This window comes from Oryx dammah, unplaced genomic scaffold (genome assembly GCF_014754425.2).
Source record: "Oryx dammah isolate SB20612 unplaced genomic scaffold, SCBI_Odam_1.1 HiC_scaffold_1, whole genome shotgun sequence".
NCBI lineage: Eukaryota > Metazoa > Chordata > Mammalia > Artiodactyla > Bovidae > Oryx > Oryx dammah.
This window is the reverse complement of record NW_024070185.1, coordinates 45534101-45556983: the sequence shown is the minus strand read 5'-3', so window position 1 is coordinate 45556983 and position 22883 is coordinate 45534101. Positions and strand designations below refer to the sequence as shown.

General features: G+C 42.8%; 1 protein-coding gene across 2 annotated transcripts in view; it reads right to left on the bottom strand.

Annotated features, from left to right (window-relative positions):
* MAMDC2 (MAM domain containing 2) overlaps nucleotides 1-22618 on the bottom strand; it is a 160827-nt gene extending 138209 nt beyond the window's left edge. For both annotated transcript variants that reach the window (XM_040251101.1, XM_040251186.1), the window contains exons 1-2: nucleotides 22365-22618; nucleotides 21915-22028 (exon numbers count right to left, since the gene is read on the bottom strand). In XM_040251101.1, the coding sequence (XP_040107035.1) occupies nucleotides 21915-22028; nucleotides 22365-22398 (148 nt within the window). In that variant the 5' untranslated portion in view covers nucleotides 22399-22618. The remainder of the gene's footprint in view (nucleotides 1-21914; nucleotides 22029-22364) is intronic.
* Between the last annotated feature and the right edge of the window lie 265 nt (nucleotides 22619-22883).

Below are 22883 nucleotides of genomic sequence, written 5' to 3'. Positions count from 1 at the left end.
AACTGCATTCCATTTACAGATTCCTTGTTTGGCTAAGTCTTCAATGTTCCTAACACAAACAATGAAAACAGCATGAAAGAATGGGCTTAACTGAAGTGAAAGCAAATTAGATCTGCCGGTCTTTTTGGAATAAAGCTTTTTGTCAGCTATAAGATGATGACTTCAGATGAATCTAATATACTCAAAATTAAACTATTCTTTTCCTACAGTTCATATCCTACAATCCAATTGATAAATTCACACATATTTACTGAGCTTCTTAGTATTTACTGAGCCCTGGTGGAGCTCAGTGGAAACAGTGAGAGAGATATCAATACATACACACAAAATCTATATATCTCACACACACACACATATATATATATACAGACACACACACACGTACATCTTACAGTGTGTCTTTCAAAATAACTATTCCAATTTCCTTAAACAAGAAGAATAAGGAAAGTGGGAAGGTAACAAAATGAAAGAGAAATTTCAGGAACTTCAGTATCTTAGACAACCAAGGACAGTTTTTAATTTAGAGTTGTTAAGAAAACTCCCCCTGTTGGGTAGACTGCTGCTCAGGCTAGTAATGAAGCATGACTATGGCGGTTTTTCCAGGCTGGGGTGAGCATGACCAGTACAGCTGAATCAATATCTTCATGGACAGACGGACAGCAAGAAAGACCCAGAGCTTTAGTCCACTTGATTCACCAATGAATTCTGAACAGTAATACGTCACTAGATCATTAATGGCACACTTAGCTTATGTAAGCCAAACACCAATTCTACAAAACATTCATTCAATATGTTTTAAGAGCTCTTACAGGGCTGGGACTAAGCAAGGGAGGCCAAGTCCAGGATCAGGGCCTATCTTTATTTAATTTTTTTTTTAAATTTCAAAATCTTTTATTGGCATCAAAATGAACAGAATTTTGTGGTTTTCTGTCATACATCAACAAGAATCAGCCATAGGTACACCCATGTCCCCTCCCTCCTGGACATTCCTCCCATCTCCCTCCCCATCCCATCCTTCAGCCTGTCACAGAGCCCCTGTTTGAGTTCCCTGAATTGTAAAGCAAATTCCCATTGGCTATCTATTTTACATATGGTATTGTAAACTTCTATGTTACTCTCTCCATATATCTCCCCCTCTCCTCCCCATCCAGATCCGTAGGTTCTGTTCTCTATGCCTGTTTCTCTATTGCTGCCCTGAAAATAAATTCATCAGTGCCATCTTTTTAGATTCCATATGTATGTGTCAGTATATGATAGTTATATTTCTCTTTCTGACTTACTTCATTCTATATAATAGGCTTTATTTAAATTTTAATATTTTGCTCATCATGGAATTTTTGTATTAATTTTACATTTTTAAAATAGACATTTTTTTTCCAAAGAAGACATACAAATGGCCAACTGGTACATAAAAAGATGCTCAACATCATTAGTTATAAGGGAAATGAAAATCAAAACCATAATTACCTCACACCTATCAGAATAGCTATAATCAAAAAGAACACAGATAACAAGTATTGACAAGGATGTGGAGAAAAAGGAACCCTTGTACACTACTGGTGAGAATGTAAACTGGTATAGCTACTGCAGTATGGAGATGCCTAAAAAGTTAAAAACAGAACTATAATCCATATGATCGAGCAGTTCCATTTCTGTGGATTTATATAAAGAAAAATGAAAACAGTAACTTGAAAAGATATATGCAGTCCCACTTTCACTGCAGTACTCTTTACAAAAGCCAAGATTTGGACGCCCATCAATGGGTTAATGGATTAGGATGATGTGGTACATATATTCATACACAATGGAACAGTATTCAGCCATAAAAAGAATAGAATCTTGCCATTTGTAACAATACGAATAGACCTTGAGAGTATTATGTTAAGTAAGTCAGACAGAGAAAGACAAGTACCATACCATGTGATTGCTGTTATATGTGAAATATGAAATATATATTATATGTGAAAGGGGGAAATAAAGCAAGCTCATAGACAGATTGGTGATTGCCAGAAGTGGGGATGGAGAATTGGAGCAATGTGTAAAGGGCCAAAAGACAACAACAGCTTTAAAAAAAAATAAGTAAATAATGTTTTGATGACTGTGTTTTTAGAGTGTTCCCTTAACTTTTACACTCAAAGTGAGTGCCTCATTAACTTCTCCCCAGCCCTGGCCCTGATTTATTATGTGCAGAGCATTTGGTAAGGTATATAGAGGATTAAGAGAAGGAAGAGACATGGATGCTAATTTCTAGTGAAAGTGTTAGTCGTTCAGTTGTGTCCAATTCTTTGCAACCCCATGGGCTGTAGCCAGCCAGGTTCCTCTGTCCCTGGAATTCTCCAGGCAAGAATACTGGAGTGAGTAGCCATTCCCTTCTCCAGGGGATCTTCCTGACCCAAGGATGAAACATGGGTCTCCTGCACTGCAGGCAGATTCTTTATGGTCTGAGCCACCAGGGAAGCATAATAGAAGGGAAAAGATAAATTCTTGAATAAAGCCAGTGAAATGAGAGTAATAGGTGCTTTGCCTGCAATGCAGGAGACCTGGGTTCAATCCCTGGGTGGGGAAGATCCCTAGGAGAGGGGACTAGCAACCCACTCCAGTAGTCTTGCCTGGAAAACCCCATGAGCAGAGGAGCCCAGAGGGCTACAGCCCATGCTGTTGCAAAGAGTTGGACATGTCTGAGCAACTAACATTTTCACTTTCTTTTCAAGTGCTTAAAGAGAGGTTTGAAAATACTGCCAGGGCTATGGGAGTGCTATGACAGGGTAGATACCATGATACCTCTTGCCACTTCTAGCTATGTGACATCAGGCAGGCCGCTTAGCCACTAGAGACTTCCATTTCCTCAACTGTGACCTAGAAGGAATGCCACCTACCTCAGAGAGTGATTGTAAGATGAAATGAGTGAAGCACACACGGGCCCACAATAAATGACAAAGATCCGTAGTCGTGATTCCAAAGGGGCCTGGGGAACGCAAATCTAAAACGTTGGTTGTGATACTGGTTATCACATACCTCCAGAGAGAGAAGGTGGAGAGATGCAACACGCTGTGTGCATTTTTACAAGAATATATGAGAGCTATGGGCAGACTTCATGTCCACTATTTATTAATTTCTTTTCAAACTGCTTCAGGGGCTCCACACTGAGGTTTCTGTTTTGGGATCTTAAAAGAAAAATCTGTGATAAGGGAAAATCTTTTCCATGTGATCTGGAGTCTGATTACCCTGATAGATTTCAGGTATCAGCTTGGATCTTAGGGGAAGAGAAAAAAGTTACAATAGTTGCTTGAATAATATACACACAACCAGTACTAAGAGAAACTAGCTAGTTTTCTGAAAAGTCACTCTCACACCACAGACTAAGGATTTATTGTTCACACGTGGGCACATGCACGCGCATGTGTGTGCACGCACACACATACACACAGCTTCTTATTCTTGTTTGGGCAATGTTTTAGAATTTAGTTTTTAAATGTTCTTCCATATTTTTTTTTTTGTTCCACAAATTGCTTACTGTATTTGTTAAAAGAAGAAAATACTATCCTGTATCTGGGTGAGAAATCTCTGTTCTCCCAGTAGAACACTCACTCCGACGGGCAGACAAAGAGGAAGTTGGTGCCTCTGTAAGAGCAGCACCAAAATGTAACTGAAAAATTCACCTGTTCTATGTGAAGTCTCTGCCTAGACATACCCTAGAGATAGTCGCATCACTTACACAGAGTGTCTCTGTGATGCCCAGGCTCATCTGGCATTTCTTTTCATTCAACAAATCCTGATAATGCGTTGGCCTTTGTACGTTTCCAAGGCAGAAGTTCCACAGTGACTAAGATTGGTTCATCCACTTATCAAATATTTATTGGGTTTCTGTCTGGTTGTAGACACTGCTTTGGGCATGGGAGAATCCACAGTGACACAAGTGAGACAGTTTCCTTGCTGTTGCAAAGCTTACAGTTTAACAGGTTGGCAGACAATAAATATTTGATTGGATAAACAAGAAAAATATCAGAGCTAATGTGCTACAAAGTGAATTAAAACTGGGCAATGTGGTAGTGACCATGAGGGAGGTCAAATGGGAACTGGGGTTCTCTGGGAAGAGGGTAACATTTCAGCTGAGCCTGGGATGATGAGAAGGAGACAGCTATATCAAGGTCTGAGGGAAGAGGGTTCCAGGATAGGAAATGGCACTAGAGCACATTCCCGCCTATTTTAATGATCAGTGCCCTGAGTACCAGGAAAGGATCTTGTGAATTGGTATTAGGTATGGAAGGGCAGGCTTCACGGGGACAGAACTGTTTAGGCTTGTAAGCATTTCAACTAACAGAACTATTAGTCATCACACTGTCCCTGGAGAAAGGATGAAGAAATCTGTTTTTAAGGATTGAGGAACAAAAGAATTAGTGGGCAAAAGCTTTCTTTCCACTTGAACTTTACCAAAGCTGGCTTTGGGAAGTGGGACATGATGTTGATTTTGTGATAATGACACCAGGTTCCCTAAAAGACTGAATTTTTAGGTTTGGAAGAGCAACATAAATGACTGAGAACCAGCAGGAGGGAGCAAAAATGGGAGAGGATCCTGGAAGCTGAGCTTACAGGGAGGGAGGGAGAAAGATGAGTGGCACTGCTTCCTGATAACTCAGTTGGTAAAGAATCTATCTGCAATGCAGGAGACCCTGGTTTGATTCCTGGGTCAGGAAGAGCTGTTAGAGAAGGGATAGGCTACCCACTCCAGTGTTCTTGGGCTTCCCTTGTGGCTCAGCTTGTAAACAATCTGCCTGTAATGCAGCAGACCTGGGTTTGATCCCTGGGTTGGGAAAATCCACTGGAGAAGAGAAAGGCTACCCACTCCAGTATTCTTGCCTAGAAAATTCCATGGACTGTATAGTCCATGGGGTCACAAAGAATTGGACACAACTGAGCAACTTTCACTTTCACTGTTGAGTCTAATAAGCCCTCCCTAAATGTCTAACCATGATGAGGTCAGGTACTAGGAAGCAATCCCTAGTCCAAGTGGAGTTTGGGAGAGACGTTCATGATGGATGATGGCAAAGACCAAGAGGTAGAGAGGCTGGTTTGGGAGAAGAGGTTGTCAAAACAGTCAACCTCGGAGAGGCTGGAATCCTACTCCTTCTAGAAGGCAGAAGTTAGGTATTGCCCTTCTTTGGAAGCCCCTGCAGCATCAAATCCAGTACCAGACACCCAGTGGCAAGACAATGGAACAGACACTGGCTTTGGCACAGACAGACCTGGACCCTATTCTGCTATGGCTGTGTGATCTGGGGCAGGCTGAGTCACCTTGCTGGTTCTCAGCAGCTGTGTCTTTAAAATGGAGATGGCCACACGGATCACGTAAAATTATAATAGGATTTGGAGATAACATGGCCATAGCATCTTCAGCATAGAGACTAAATGGTCATTATTATTTCATGCCTGAGGATCTCATTGACAAATAATTTTCCATACTATATATTATAGCACCACATAAATAACTGACCCATCATCTAGGAATTGAATACTGAGCCTCTTAGTATAATGTCCATCAGGCCCTTGCATTTTATAGACAGATATAAACTCATTGATCAACTGCCTAGGGCTATGCTTTCACTGCTAACTACTCATAAGTTCTTATATTTTCAGTCAAAACTCAAAACCAAATATCACTTTTATGTGGAATCCAGAATACGACACAAATCAACATATCTATGAAACAATAACAGACTCACAGATATAGAGAACAGACTTGCAGTTGCCAAGGAATGGCAGCAGGTGGGGGAGCAGAGGGAAGGAATGGGAGTTTGGGAGTAGCAGAGGCAAACTGTTATATACAAGATGGATAAACACCAGTATCCTACTGGATAGCACAGGGAACTATATACAATATCTGTGACAAACCATAGTAGAAAAGAATCTATGTATCTCTCTCTCTCTACACATAGATGTATAACTGAGTACTTTGCTGTACAGAAGAAATTAACACAACATTGTAAGACAACTGTACTTCAATAAAATTTTTTAAAAAGTAATTAGACATTAAGAAGTAAACAAATAAATATGTAGCCATGACTGAAAAGAAAAACAGAAAACCTCGAGACTGAGATGCATGTATTTCTTTATCTACCTTACAAAGTAAGTTTGATCAGGGGGTCATTTGTTGCCTTTGTTCCCAGGATGAGTGATTTTCATTGTCTTTCTGCTTATATGGTGTCTCCTGCTTATATCCCTACTGATTTGAGTTCCTTGCTCCATAACCCAAGAAGACAAATATTACACTTCTCTTTCTTGTTTTTGGTATGAGGATACTTGACATATTTTCAAAACAAGACCATAAGATTATCAAGGAACATAAGTTCTACTGGAATTTGTCCAGAGAATGCAGGGCAGTCATGGGGGTGCTTGGAGTATGAGTCTCTCACAGGAGTTCCCATCGTAACCTCATTTAGAACTTGGAACCAGGCAGGAATTCTTCTGTTGTCCCAGGGTCCCATGCTATTTCTAAAGAAAAGGACTGATTAAAAATTTCTTCAGATTAGAATTTATTTGGTGATAGGGCCCTTGTGTATGAAAGAATCTGAAAGAATGTCCTTACATGGTTCTCTTAGTCATTCACATCGGAACTTAAGGAGAAAAGTTTCTCACCTCAAAGTGCAATGGGAAAAAAAAAAGAATATTATAATTGCTATATCCTTCACAGAACACAGACTGGAGCCAGAAGACCTGTTACAAAATATAGTGTTGCCACCTGGGATCACTGTGACCACAGGTATGTTACCTGTGGATGCCTCACTTCCCTTAACCCTAAAATGAGAATGAAAATAAGACTCAACTCATTAAGCTGTTGGGACAATTAAATTAGTTAATAACATCAAAGATAGAATAGTATATGCTGCTGCTGCTAAGTCACTTCAGTTGTGTCTGACTCTGTGTGACCCCAATAGTATATAGATGAGTATTTAAGAGTTAGCTACTTATAAGTATCATTATTATTTCTATCCCAAAGATGCTTTGAGGCTCCATGTTAAGGGAGAGTGTGGAAACAAACTGGCAGAATGATTCTTTTCCCAGTCTTTGGAGAGAAATGTAGGTTAAAATCCAGGCTTCATCATTTACCTGCTCTGTGACTTTGGGAATGTTAAAAAAAAAAAACAACTCTAAATCTCAGTTTCTTCATCTGTAGTGAGTATCTCCTCATTGGGTCACTGTAAGAATTCAGTGAGATTATACATGCAAGGCATCTAGCAAAGTGCTTGGTATATAAGAACTGCCCAATAAATGTTGGATAAAATAGTTGTCATTATTCATCTACTGGGTCTTCTGGCTCAATGCCAACATATTCACCCAGTGCTTAGTAAATGCTTGCAAATGGTCTTTATGAAAAAAGATCTATGGGTAAACATTAAAAAAAATGATTAAAAAAACATTTTAAAAAGTTGATGAGTCCATTCTTCAAAATATTTAAATAAAATACACCAGTCATCATCCTCAGTGCCTGGCTAGGGAAACCTTGATGGCAAGTCATTCAGCTGGTGAGTGGTGATCAAGGCTAAAAGAGATTGGAACTCTGAGTCTCTGCTGTTTACTCTCCAGGATCTTTCCTTTGTCCAGTGTTTCTAAGGAGAAGTTCTTAAATCACTTGAGTGTCAAATTCAGTGTCTACTGTGCTTGCCATGATTCACTGCACATTTGGACAGAATGATGGTGAATGTTATCTATTTTTCCAAGACTCATTAATTTTCTAAGAAATCTTAGACTACTAGGCTAATATTATGCTCAGCAAGAGCTCGCCCATTAATGTGTCCAAACTTATTTTATGACAGAATATTGTCGCAAACTTGTGAATGACTTCCTGCTTGCCAAAATGACCAATGAATGGAATTAATTAAAGATATAAACCATTTCACACCCTTTTCATCTCCCAGCAATTCTTATTATAAGTAGCTGAGTTCGTAGAAAGGCAAGAGGCATGAGAGATATTCTGAGAGACCGAGAAACTTTTTTGACAACTAAGCTGTCTGTTTTCAGCTGTTATGAAGCAAACAGGTTGCCTTCATCCTCTCCAAAAGTTGCTTAATGACATACTTGACAGACAAGAGGCCCATTTGGATCAAAACTGAACATGACATCATTGATAATTATTGACATGTTTTTTTAAATAATGGGAGTGGTTTAAAAACCTGGGATTTATGCTCTATAGCTTTCAGAGTCTCATTTTACAGAACACTCTTTAGAGTTTATGTGTATGTAAAGCAAATAAGTCCTATTTCACAAGTGCAAGATTAAAAATGAAACATGCATGCCATGCCTAGTAGCCAAGATATGAAAGCAACCTAAGTGCCCATCAATAGATGAATGGATAAAGGAGATGTGGTGTATACAGAACGGAATACTACTCAATCATAAAAAAGAATAAAGTAATGCTATATGTGACCACATGGATGGACCTGGAGGATATTATGCTAAGTGAGATAAAACAGAAAAATACCATATGATTTCACCTATATGTGGAATCTTAAAAAAAAATGAATAAACCTAACAAAACAGAAACCCATTTATAGATACACAGAACTAACAGGTGGTTGTCACAGGGGAGAGAGGTAAGAGAATGAGTGAAATAGGTGAGGGAGATTAAGAGGTACAAACGTTCAGTTACAAAACAAATACGTCATGGGGATGGAATGCAGAGTGTAGAGTGCAGGCTAAGTCACTTCAGTCCTGTCTGACTCTGCAACCCTAAGGACTGCAGACCCCCAGGCTCCTCTGTCCCTGGGGTGGGATTCTCCAGGCAACAATACTGGAGTGGGTTGCCTATCCTTTCTCCAGGGGACCTTCCTGACCCAGGGATAAAACCTGTGTCCTGACTTGGTAGGCAGATTCTTTACCACTAGCACCACCTGGGAAGTACACTGTACGGAATACAGTAAATAATACTGTAATATGTATGTACAGTGGCAGATGGTAACTAGACTTACTGTGGTGATTATTTTGTAATATAAAAAATATCAAATCACTATGTTGTGCAACAGGAAATCACATAGTGTTGTAGGTCAATTATACTTCAAAAAACAAACAAACTCATAGAAAAGGAGACTAGATTTGCAGTCACCAGAGGTGGGGTTTGGGAGGGAGAGGGAGTTGGGTGAAGGTAGTCAAACCTAGACAGTGTATTAAAAAGCAAAGTCATCACTTTGCCACCAAAGGTTACGGTCTTTCCACTGGTCATGTATGAATGTGACAGTAGGATCATAAAGCAGCCAGAGTGTCAAAGAATTGATGCTTTTGAACTGTGGTTCTGGAGAAGACTCTAGAGAGTCCCTTGGACTGCAAGGAGATCAAAACGGTCAATCCTAAAGGGCGACTTTCACTTTCACTTTCAAAGGCAATCATCCCTGAATATTCACTGGAAGGACTGATGCTGAAGCTGAAGCTCCAATACTTTGACCACCTGATGCGAACAGCTGACTCACTGGAAAAGACCCTGATGTTGGGAACGACTGAAGGCAAAAGGAGAAGGGGGTGACAGGATGAGATGGTTGGATGGCATCACCGACTCAAGGGACATGGGTTAGGGTGAACTCCAGGAGTTGTTGATGGACAGGGAGGCCTGGCGTGCTGCAGTTCATGGGGTTACAAAGAGTCAGACACGACTGAGCTGCACTGAACTGATTCAGTAAAGAACCACATGTAGGTAGGTTATTGACTATTTCATGTTGACAATGAAGATGAAAATCTTCAAAGATAACATGTAACCTATGATATATTAGAGCTTTTTAAATGTGAGTTCAAAAGGTTCTACTCTTCAGTGTTTTCTTTTTTAAAAAAGGTACCAATGTATAACTCACATTTTCCGCAACAGAATTTGTGGAAAAGGAAAAAGATTTTCATATGCTTATTCCCAATTTTCAGGATTTATAGTGGAAAACCAAAGGCTTTCCATACAGCTTATATTTTAAAATGGGCTAATGCAGAGTCACAAAACAATTTAAACACACTCCAGTCTATTACCCATTTTTTTCATAAAGTCAAAATTAGAAGAAATCTGCAGAAGCTTAAAAAAGAAAACATTAAGTTATGGTATCAGACAATATGGTTTTAGTCATAAAACATTGGTAAGCCAAGAATGTAGCTTCTCGGTGAAGTTAAAGCATATTAAAGTCATCTTCATTACAAGCATGGCCCCAAATAACACTTCAGCTCTCTTTGGCAGTGAGGCAAAAGTTTTTCAAATAAGGAATGGAAATTTTTCTGAGCGTAGAGCTAAGTTATATATCACAATATTGTATAATGTTGCTGGATAGCAATATTGCCATTCTGTTAAGAGTAATGGAGTAAGTACCAAAGTGCTCGTGTAGTGTAGTGGGGCAACTGGCTTGCAAAAACACATCTATCTGTATACTCTTTTAATTTGTTCACAGTAGGAATAGATGAATTTGAAGTTGAGGAGTATTCCTTAAGACTGCCAAAGTATTTTAGGTCAAGTCGTAAATTTTCCCTGAAGTTCTCTGCCAAGATTATGCTGAGGACTGAGAAGAGAATCCTCAAATGGTTCCAAAATTAAACTTTATAATCTATTATGGAAAAAATAAGTAAAAGTATATTTCCCTATCTTGGCTTGATTCCAAAGGCTTACTACCATATAGCAGGCACGCCGGCTGTAGCTGGGGCCTGAAACCCAGGGCAGAGTGGGAATGCTGGGACACCATGGGAATTTTGCAGAGGATTCCCACGGTCTCTAGGGAAGCACGAATCTTTCCGGTCTGTCTTCCATGGTGATGACCTCTGGAAGTATGAAGGTATCAACCTATTCTGATGGGAAGGTGCCCAGGGTCCAGTGAGGCCGCAAGTCTTTTGAGTTGGATGTGCTTGGGTCCACATCCTGACTCTCTGTATCGCGCTGGGCGTGTTACCTCCATCTCTCTGTGTCTCCTACTTCCACATCTGTAAAATGTTGATAATACCACCTCCGGGATGGTTGGTTGTTATGATAGTTACAGACAATGACAATAAATGTACTAGACAGGCACCATGATATGCCACCTATGGGTCACAAACCATGGCGGCGCAGGAAGCTATCGTGTAACCATTTCACTAGATATCTATTGCTTCACACTTCTCACTGGGAACCGTTCCTAATACAGAAATACAATATGCTATGCCGTTAAAGTTTCCCAATACCCAAACATTCTGTAACTTCTAAAGGTTTGGTTTTGCTTTTTATTAAGTAAGTTCCAGGATGCATCCTGACTACCACAGATTCAGCCCAATTTCCTACACCCTCTAGGTTTACAATAGGAATAAAATGTCACACATTTTGAAGCTGACACAAATGTTATCAAGCCACTCATTGGAGGGTTCTTGGGTTATGCCAGTTGAAGAAATCTGTATGTTCTTGGGACTTCCCTGGTGGTCTAGTGGTTAAGAATCCACATTGCTTTGATCCCTGGTCAAGGAACTAAGATCCCACATACTGTGGGGCAGTTAAGACTGTGACAGAACTAGAGAAACCCACGCACCACAATGAAAGATCCTGTATGCTGCAATGAAGACCTGATGCAGCCAAAAATAAATATTTTTTTTAAAAAAAGAAATATTCTTGAGGTTTCCAAATTGTCAAAGTGGAAACTGGGTCTACTGTAGGGCTAGTGAGGAGGTCCTACTCTCTCCTGAACCTTCTTACTTGACTAATCCTTTCCTCTCACTCTACAAACAGGCACAAGTCTTCCTAAGAAATAAGGAAAAGAAAAACAAAAACTCTTTCATCACAAGTTTCTTCGAAGGTATGGTTAAACCTCTTTCTGAGAAAGAGGGAACATTGAACTTCTTTGCTGAGAGCTCCGCTGTCAACACTCTCCCTTCATTCTTCCACCAGGGCATGTAGGGTCTGTCCTGAGCACGTTACTGACGCTTCACTCATGTGAGCACCTAACCGTTATTTTCAACAGACAAGTTGTAGAGCGCCCATCTCTCGGCTTCCCTGGGCCCTGTTGATCACCTCCTCCTTTTGACCCTACAAAGTCCTTTGGCTTTTGTGGCCCTGTATTTTCTTAATTCTCCTCCTCTATGTCTAAAGTTCCTTCTGTTTCCTTTTTTCCACCATCTCCTTCCTATGCCTGATCCTTAAACATGAATTTAAGGCTCCTCCTTCGGCTTCCTGCTATCTTCACTTTCTACATTCTCTTTGGGGGAATCTTGTCTATACTCAAGGTTTCAACCACCATCTTTACACTGAAGATTCCCACAGCCATAGTGGGAATGGTGCTACCCAGACTCTTCCTGACTTTCAGCTTCTTGCATCAAAGTCCTGCTCAACACCTCCACCTGGATGTTTCCCAGGTAACCCAGAATTGAACACACCTTCTTCTACTCTAATACAACTTTCCTTTTGAAATTCTTCAACTGTTGACGCCCTCAAACATATGTCTGCCCAAACTAGAAATCTGGAAGTCACTCTCTATCTGACTCATTACTCCCACCCAATCAATAAGCAAGTCCTGCCAGATTAGTCCCTGTTCTGATGCTTTATTTACTCTCCCTTTACCCCTACTCCCTTTTTCCTATTTCAAGCCTCATCGTCTCTTAGCTGAACCACTGCATAATTCCCTATCTAGCCTTCCCATTATCATCTTGTCTTCCTCAAATCAACCCTTTTCTCAGCTACTGAATTGGAGAGCAGGTTGCATCACACTGCTTCTTGTCTACAGTATAATGAACAGGCAGGTTCAGAGGTGCAGTAGTAAACAATCATGGCAAAGTCACACAAATGGTTCCTTCAGTGGGATCTCGCCAACACATTATGTTTCTATACTCTTGCCCAAATTTAACTCAGATCTCTAGACTTCCTGCTGATTCTAAGAGCTAACTGATACCCTTCCAATAAACTTCTTTTGCGCTTAAACAGTCTACTTATGCTGTTTGCAATGAAGATCCTGGGCTAGTATACAATTCCTTTTGCTCTCTATCATAATTACAGATTTGTGTTTGCTCCTGTTGGTCTAAGGTGACTGCAAATGGCAGGGATCATGACTGTGAATGTATTCCATATACTATCTGTACTCCAACAACCAACACAGTGCCTGATGGATAGTGGGTATGCAAATATGTGTTGACAGAATGAATATTCTTTAGAAGTGTTTTCTGTAGAAGATATGACTCATTCATGATACTATGAAATTATGGCATGATACCACTTGTTTTATTTTATTCATAAACTCAGAACCCTCCCTAAAAACATAGATAAATGTCTCACAAGGTAGAAAAAGCAAATATTTTTGCAGATGTCACTGAATTTCTCCATAAGTCACACCAGTATGGAAGATTCCTTTCTTCAAGGAGCAGACAAATATCCCTGTATGCTTTTACCCATCAGGGTGGGTACTATTAATATCTCCCACGTGAGTTCCTTAGAAACAACAGCTCTCAATAGCTAGTCCAAAGTTTGATCATCTTTTGCCAAAAATACTTTTTAGACCATCAGTGTCCCTCTCCAGGTTGCACTGTGATTGTTTGTGATGACAGAAGATCAAAGGACTCAGGCAGTCCTGATGGGTAAATAATCCAAGGGCTATTTGTCCATTGGTATGTCAGGGATGAAACAGATCATGTATTGGTGAGGCAAACTGAAATACTGCTTCGCTGTTATATTTGGAAATTGCAACAGAAGACTCCAGAGTCTTTGAAGTCTTATGGTAGGAAGGATTATTAAACACAACCTCTTTCTTTACAGGGGAAAATGTCAAGAACTCTTTTTTTTTTTTTTTAAAGAAATTGATCTCAATAAGGGCTTTAGAGATTGATTAAATTCAAAATGTTTGTTGATACCACACACTGCCAGGTGCTGTGGGAAGTATGTGATCCCTGTTCTTAAAGCATAACTCAGATGAGGTGAAGAGGTGGGGACTCCAATAAGGAGACAAAGAGGAAAGGGAGAAGTTTATTTACTTGGGAAACTCAAGGACTGTTTCAAAAAAGAGCCATACATTAAAGCGCAGATAGATTTAAATAGGCCAGGATGGAGCCAGGGAATGAAAAAGCAGGATAACAGTGATGTACAGAACAGCATAAATAGAGCAAGGAGGCGAGAAAGTAAAGAGCTCATTGAGTGAATAGCATGTTGGGGTTTAACGGGAGGGAGGAATAAAAATATAACTGAGGGTAAATTACAAAGGACCCTGAGTGCCAAGCTAGGCAGTTTGTACCTTATTCTATTGGCAATCGGTAATCATTAAAGGATCCTTAGTAACAGCACGTTCCTTCTTTCTACATCTGGCTGGGGAGAGGAAGGAGGAGTTGGTCATTCTTCTTGTCACTGTCCTCAACCCTGGCCACGTATCAGAATCACATAGGGAGTTTGTTCATCTACTAATGTCTATTTGTTAACAGTGCCAAGTCTGGCCCTGTATGTGGTCAAGTAAATCAGAATCTCTTGTGGTAGGGCCTGCGTACGACTATTTTTAAAGAAAAATTAGGCGATTTTAATGTCCAGTCAGAGCTAAGAACCATTGGCATAGGTGTAAGAATTTCTCTATACATTTCTATTTTTGTCAGAAGCGCTTTGTTGCTATTAGGTGTGACATTATGCTTTACTTAATTAGGTATGGCCTAATGGGTATAATGGGCTCCCCAGGTGGCTCGGTGATAAAGAATCCACCTGCCAATGCAGGAGACACAAGAGACGCAGGCTCAATCCCTGGGTCCAGAAGATCCCCTGGCATAGGAAATAGCAACCCACTCCAGTGTTCTTGCCTGGAAAATTCCTTGGACAAAGGAAACTAGCAGGCTACAGTCCACGGGGTTGCAAAGAGTTGGACAAGACTAAGTGACTGAACACACACACGATGGATACGATAGAAATTTCTGATATACTGTGGAAGTTCTTTGCTCTTAAATAACTTCCTCATTTATCACCAGCAATATGTTCTGTGTTCAGTACCACCTTCTTTCTCTAGATATTTCATACACATACCTACATATGTATAAAATTAAACATATAATCAAACACTCCAAGAGCCTAGATCTGAATGCATGAATACACTTATATGATTGAGTTGATTAAGACAGACACAAGAGAAATTGAGGGAGAGTGGTGGGATAATTGGCAGAGGTGAAAATCAGGGTTGCAACCAAAATGCTCAGTTCAGTTCAGTTTAGTCATTCAGTTGCATCCAACTCTGTGACCCCATGGACTACAGCACGCCAGGCTTCCCTGTCTATCACCAACTCCCGGAGCTTGCTCAAACTTATGTCCATCGAGTTGGTGATGCCATGTCAAAATGCCCAAGACACATTCAACTGTCTGCTGATCTTATGCATCGAGATACCCACCACTTCTATTAACATAAATGTATTTTAATCAACTTCTTAAAAATCAAATGCTATTTAATAAGACAGAATTAGGACTGTTACTGAGATGACCTACCAAAAAGGTTCTGTTATTTTAAGAACCAGGATTTTTTATGAATACCATATCCCCAAATGCAAGTTATAAAACATGGGGGTTGCTTGCATGCTAAGAGATTTGAAGATGACAATAAAAGCACAAAGTCCTAGGACAAGAGATTACTTTTTCCTCCCAATATATTGTGACCATAGCTGACTTCTGTGATTATGAGAAGGCAAACATCCCAAATCCAGGACACCTTGTTAGGGATCAGGCCAGGAACTAGGTAGCAACTTCCCATTCAGCAATTCTAACCTGAGTAGAGAAGACCCAGACTGGGTGTTGGCTTTGATAGGAAGAAGGCTGGCTAGACAGTGCCTATGTTCAGAGAAGTGAGTCATGGCAGGGAGGAGCAGGGAGAGATTACCAGCCCAGGTAGGTTAAGTCCCAAGTGGAGGAGCCAGGTAAGACAACCTGGGAACTCAGATTGATATGGAGGCCAAGGGTTAGGGACATGCCCCAAAACTGAGGGGTTGAGAGCTCCGGGGCCTCCTAGAAGGCACCAGCAGCATCAATATAGAGCCTGATTAATGCTGAGCCTTTCTGGGCTCCAGTGTGCTCCTCCATAAAATGAGGAGGTTGTACTGGGTGAACTCTATGGCCCAGCCCTAGGATCTAGGATGCTGGGCAGAGCCAGGACAGAACTGAGGTCATGCTTAGGCACAGATCACAAGAGCCAGGTTCGATTGGACATCAGTTGTAGCCTGGGTGGGCCCAGGAATCCCTTGTGGCACTGCAGGAAGAATGTGGCCTGGGGTCGACTGTTTCTTCAAGAGGCATACAGGGAACACCTCAGTCTTGTGCTGCTCCCAGCCTTTGCACAATGTGGGGGCTGTGCTTCAGCAGAGGGAATGTCAAGAGACCAACCAGCAGAGATGATGCAGGTTCAAACAGGTCCAGAGGGTGGGAATTGCCTGGATGAACTCAGGGTGATGTCAGAGTGGGATGCTGAGCCATTCCCCCAGCATCAGGAAAAGAGCTATAACCTGCAGAAAGGGAGGACTGATCAATACGTGAACCGTGAACTCCCTGATGTTCAAGCTGGTTTTAGAAAAGGCAGAGGAACCAGAGATCAAATGGCCAACATCCGCTGGATCATGGAAAAAGCAAGAGAGTTCCAGAAAAACTGCTTTATTGACTATGCCAAAGCCTTTGACTGTGTGGATCACAATAAACTGTGGAAAATTCTGAAAGAGATGGGAATACCAGACCACCTAACCTGCCTCTTGAGAAATCTGTATGCAGGTCAGGAAGCAACAGTTAGAACTGGACATGGAACAACAGACTGCTTCCAAATTGGAAAAGGAGTACGTCAAGGCTGTATATTGTCACCCTGCTTATTTAACTTATATGCAGAATACATCATGAGAAACGCTGGGCTGGAAGAAACACAAGCTGGAATCAAGATTGCCGGGAGAAATATCAATAACCTCAGATATGCAGATGATACCACCCTTATGGCAAAAGTGAAGAGGAGCTAAAAAGCCTCTTGATGAAAGTGAAAGAGGAGAGTGAAAAAGTTGGCTTAAAGCTCAACATTCAGAAAACGAAGATCATGGCATCTGGTCCCATCACTTCATGGGAAATAGATGGGGAGACAGTGGAAACAGTGTCAGACTTTATTTTGGGGGGCTCCAAAATCACTGCAGATGGTTACTGCAGCCATGAAATTAAAAGACGCTTACTCCTTGGAAGGAAAGTTATGACCAACTTAGATAGCATATTCAAAAGCAGAGGTCTGACTAGTCAAGGCTATGGTTTTTCCTATGGTCATGTATGGATGTGAGAGTTGGACTGTGAAGAAGGCTGAGCGCCAAAGAATTGATGCGTTTGAACTGTGGTATGGAGAAGACTCTTGAGAGTCCCTTGGACTGCAAGGAGATCCAACCAGTCCATTCTGAAGGAGATCAGCCCTGGGATTTCTTTGGAAGGAATGATGCTAAAGCTGAAGCTCCAGTACCTTGGCCACCTCATGCGAAGAGTTGACTCATTGGAAAAGACTCTGATGCTGGGAGAGATTGGGGGCAGGAGGAGAAGGGGACAACCCAGGATGAGATGGCTGGATGACATTATGGACTCGATGGATGTGAGTCTGAGTGAACTCCGGGAGTTGGTGATGGACAGGGAGGCCTGGCGTGCTGCGATTCATGGGGTCGCAAAGAGTCGGGTACGACTGAGCGACTGAACTGAACTGACCTGAACTGATCCTTCTCCTTCAGGTAGGTCTTTGGGATCCTGACCAGACTTTGGCTTTAGCCAAGAAATATCACGCAGGATTTATCACTATTAATAATAACTAGCACATGACTGAGTAAAGAGCTGAAACTCAGCTGACCAAGTGACTGTAAGTGTCCTTAAGAGAGAAGTAAGGTGTTTGGTGAAGAAAGGAGGGTGACAGGAAGAGAAAAAGGCATGTACTTACATTGAGATTTCAGCACACTCTACCACCACCCCACCACCCTACCTTACCCCCTTGGTTAATATAAACATCTAGCTGGCCAGCCTGCCACAGATACTATCACTTGCTCTGAGGTACAAATACCATCCAAATTCTTCCTGTATTAGGCATTTCCTCAAACCTTGACCCCCACTGTTGTAGGAAAAAACCACCTCCTCTACAACAAGTGTTCTGAATTTCCTTTTGTACCTCCTCACAACCTGACATTTGCCTTACTCTCTGGGGTGCTTTAGTGCCCCCAACTTCTAATGAAGGAGTAGTACCTGGATTTGGATTTTACTCTCTTCCTCCTGCAGTTCCTCCAACGACTTCCTCACAGAGCCAGCTTAAAGATACTAAACCGAGGTGCCCAAAAATCAGAACAAAGCCAAAATCCATCCAATGGCTAATCTGAATCATGACTATTCTGATGTGAGGCCAACTTTACAGTCTCCAAGAATCCTCAGCCGAAGGGCTTTGGCCCCCACAGCTGGCACTGGGCAAGTGGAACTGACAATCTTGATTTCTGCTGAGGACAACTGTTAAAGGGGTTCCAATATTCTCTGAACTGTGAATAAAGATTTTTTGAGATAATGAATGAAGACTTTTATAGGATAAAATAGGTCTCTTCTTTCCAGGATTTAATTCAAACCTAAATCTTAGAAGCAATTTCAAAGTTTGATTCTGATACAATCTCACTTGCCTTGACAAGTGAGAGAAAATGAAAATATTCTACCAAAAACATGGAGGTAAATCAAGAAAACAAGGCCACATTGCCAAACCTGGAAAGTAGATGAGACTAAGTTCTAGTACATGCTCAGCTACTCTGATGCCATCCTCTGTTCCCCAGGGGCACCCTCCATGGTGGAGTGCAATCAAGTCAACACATTGCCTTGTCAAAACTCATCCATTCTGTGAGAGGAGATCAAGCATATTTCAAAATGGCCATGAGCTAGGGATACTGGAATTGTAACTGGAAAGGCTTAGAGACCTAATACACTAAATAAATCAAAGGGGTGGACCTCACATACAATTTTGGGCAGCTGGGAGGTATTTTGAGACAATTCCTGATGTGAATCTTCTATCTTAAAAAGGCAAAGGTGTTCATCGCTCAGTGGTGTCTGACTCTTTGCGACCCCATGGACTGCAGCTCACCAGGCTTCTCTGTCCATGGGATTCCCCAGGCAAGAATACTGGAGTGGGTTGCCATTCCCTTCTCCAGGGGATCTTCCCAACCCAGGAATCGAACCCAGGTCTCCTGTACTGTAGGCAGATTCTTTACCAACTAAGCTATCAGGGAATAAAATTCTAATTGGCAGATTTGTTTCTCCACTTAACCCTCTTCACTGGGCTTTAGCATCGATTGCTCCACCATAAATTAACCTACTGACCAAGGACATCAAAGAAAGTGCTATTTGCATTCCAAATTCTTGTAGGCAAAAGTCACTGAAACTTACAGCTTTCTGTGCTACTATGCAACACACAGAGGTGGATGGAACTAGTTTCAAAGGGTTTTTACAGCCAGCTGAAGTAAATCTGCAGAAAGGCTGGCAAACAGCTTGCCAAATTTCAGCTTGGAACAATTTCATTATCTTTAATTTACCAACCTAGCAATGGGTTTATAATAGAAATTCTTAGTGGTGGCTTCTCTGGAGGCAACCACGGCAGCTGGCACACACCTACCTCACTGCACCTCTGGAGTGGACTGCTACGTCCAAGTTCTGGCCACTGAAACACACGATCTGTAAGGACAGAAGCCTAATGGGCTTGCTCCCATAGAAATGCTCAGAGGCGACTGAATTACCTTCCCCCAGCCAAGTCAGGAGTCCCAGCCTTGAACCAGAAAGCAGTGAGTGTTAGATGTTAGAAAGAAAGCAAAGAGGAAAGCAACAGTGCCTTCATTATACGCTGTAAACCACGATCACCTTTCCCTATAAGCATCTTCCTGTTTTCCTGGAGGGGCACTGTTAAACTGCCACTGCTGCAGAGGTGCCAGCTCAGCAGAGAGCACTTCCTGTGGGTCTGGACAGCAGTCGAGTGTGGCAGGATGTGGCCTGCCCACTGACCCAGGAGAAGGCTGCCAGGGGGCCACCATCCTGACCGAGGCCTGACAATGGCGGCACAGGACTGAGGCTCCTGGATTAAGGGGTGATGCTGATTTCCTTTTCTCAGTGCCAGACTAGGGTGAAGCAAAAGGGGTGTCTAGGGCACAAGATTGAAGGAGGTTTTCACTCTCAGGGTCATGCAAGTGGCTCTTTTACCCTGGTCCTAGCCCTGCGCAGAGCCACCAGTAGAGGTAGGGGGATGTGTAAGGTCAGTGGTTCTCAAAGCGTGATCTCCTGACCAGCAACATCACCTAAGTACTTACTAGGTATGCAAATTCTCAGCACCCTTCCAGACCCACAGACCCTGAAACTCAGAGGTGGGGCCCAGCAATCTGTGTTTTAATACCACCACCACCCCATCCCAGATAATTCTGATGCAGCTAAAGCACTGTGCTAGAGAATAATGCTCTCCAAAGCCCGTTGTGTGGCCCAGGCCATTGCTCAACATGCTTCACACACAATCAGAACAGCGAAAGGAGTAGGGTGATGAGATGAAAGAGATTTCCCTAAAGCAATCCGCAAGGTAGGAATTCCTCAAATAAATCAGGAATTGATTTTTTTTCCAGCTATCCTTAAGTATTTGGTACTGAAGACTTAGCAAGTGTTGGCAATAAATAACGTTTACTACTGAGTAGTTTCCTCCTGTTTTTTTCCCTGATCTAGTCAGTTCAGAGTTGGCCACTGACCGATTACCTTGGTACATGGGCCAGTCGTCTGAATATTCTAAGACTGAGATTCCCTCCTCTGGAAACTGGGGTTAACACCACCTCCCTGCCAACATCAGAGAAGCTAAAATATGCAAAACCCCAAGGAGAAGCCTGAGGGAGAAAAGCTGTGATGACAGTTTATACATCCTGAGCAGGGGTTCTGGGCCCCCACCTTCTCCAGGGAGGTTAGATAATCTGGGGGCCTGAAGACAACTGAGAGGGGAAGGAGATTAACTGATCTCTTTTACGCTGCGGCATTTTTTAAAGGAGGCTATTTCCCAGTCCCGGTGACCTGGGACATCAGGCTTCTGAATTGGGGTGGCACAAGCAAAAGAAAAGAAAGAAGTAGAAATATATATATATATGTTTACTAAATAAAGGGCAAAAAACTGTATCACCTTTAAGATCCCACATTTAAACCTTGTCACTAGAACCCAAACAGTATAAGCGGTGAGGCAATGACCAGTGCAAGCCAGCTGAGTGACCTCAGACACACAGCCATACCCTTGGTTTCCTCTTTTGCCAAGTGCTGAATTATAAATCAACAATAATATGAGGATGATGTCATGCAACAAAACGCTGTCAAGCACAACACAAATGTGAGGTTCACAGTGAGGTCCCATCACAGAGGAACAGCACCACCGTTTCTGCAGGATGAAAGGAAAACTTATCTTACCCAACTTGCCCAGCTCACAAAGGTGTCTACTGAGGACGAGAGAACCTGTTGACCTGCAGAGGGCACATAGCTGGTGGGAGACAAGCATCAGCTGTGTCCCCTTTCTCTCTTTCATTAGGGAGTAGGGGGAGGGGCGAAATCTCAGCCCTTCTCGCCAAGGGCCAGGTAAACAAAGGACGCCCCACCCAACCCCCATCTCGTCATTGGCCATTCATGCAGCACAGCTGAGAACTAGAAAGATGATCCATGACACACTTTTTCTCCCGAGAGTAGGTAACTCCAAGATAATAACATTATCCATGCGAAAGGGCTTAGCTTGTGGCTCCGCTGGTAAAGAATCCGCCTGCAACGCGGGAGACCTGGGTTTCATCCCTGGGTTGGGAAAATCCCCTAGAGAAGGGAAAGGCTACCCACCCCGGTATTCTGGTCTAGAGAATTCCATGGATTATATAGTTCATGGGGTCACAAAGAATCGGATACGACTGAGCAACTTTCACTTTCATGCAAAAGAGCCACCCAGCCAAAAAAGTTCAGGTTGGGCCCCTGTGTACGAGCCCCTTACCTTCCTCATTTAAAATCCACGGCAGGAACTCGAACACCGAGTCAAAGCCGCAGGTGTTCTCCTCGAAGGTGCAAGACCCCGCGGGCAGGTCCAGGGTACCGGCAAGCTGCAGTGCTGTGGATACAAAGCGGGTTTAATTCGGGCTGGGTCTCGGGAGCGTTGGCAGCAACTCAGGGCACCCTGGGGAACTACCTGGTGAAAGTGGAGGAAGGCGTCCAAGACGGGGCGGGAGAGGGATGCGCTACTGCCGCCCCCGCCCCGGGAGCTTCCGCTGCAGGACCTGTGCGCAGCCGCTGGGCTGGGGAGGGACGTAAACGGCTGCTGAGACGTTGTCCGTAGGCACCCTTAGATGGCCCAGCCCAGGACCGCAAGCTGGACTACCAGGGCTGCAGGATTGGGAGAGGGTTACGAAAGCGCCCCACGGGGATAGCCCCCGGGTCCAGGCCTTACCTTGCACTGCCAGGAGGACGCTCCTGAACAGCATGGTCGGGGAGGAGGACTGGACAGAGGAGCGAACAGCCAGCCCGCCGGGACAGGCTGCTCCCGGTGGAAGGAGCGTGGGAAGCAGAGGCACCTCGAACCGGGGGAGGGAGAAATCAGAGGCAAAGCGCACTGGAAGCTGCCCAACTTTGCACCGCGGCTCGGGAGCCGAATTGAAGGTGCCTGAACTGGGAGCGGCGCTTGCTGAGCTGCAGCCGGGAGGCAGCTTGCGTCCCAAGTGAAGCCGGCCGCACAGCTGGTCCTGCGCGAGGATGGGGCTGGGCGGGGAGGAGACAACTGCACACTTTTGAAAAGCCAGCCAGGACTGGCTGGGACAGGAGAGGTCGGGAAGCAGTGACACGGTTCGGCTTCTTCTTTTTTTTTCTTTTTCTTTAACCTTTGTATTTTTTTTTTTAACTTAATTTTACTTTACAATACTATATTGGTTTTGCCATACATCAACATGAATCCGCCACGGGTGTACACGTG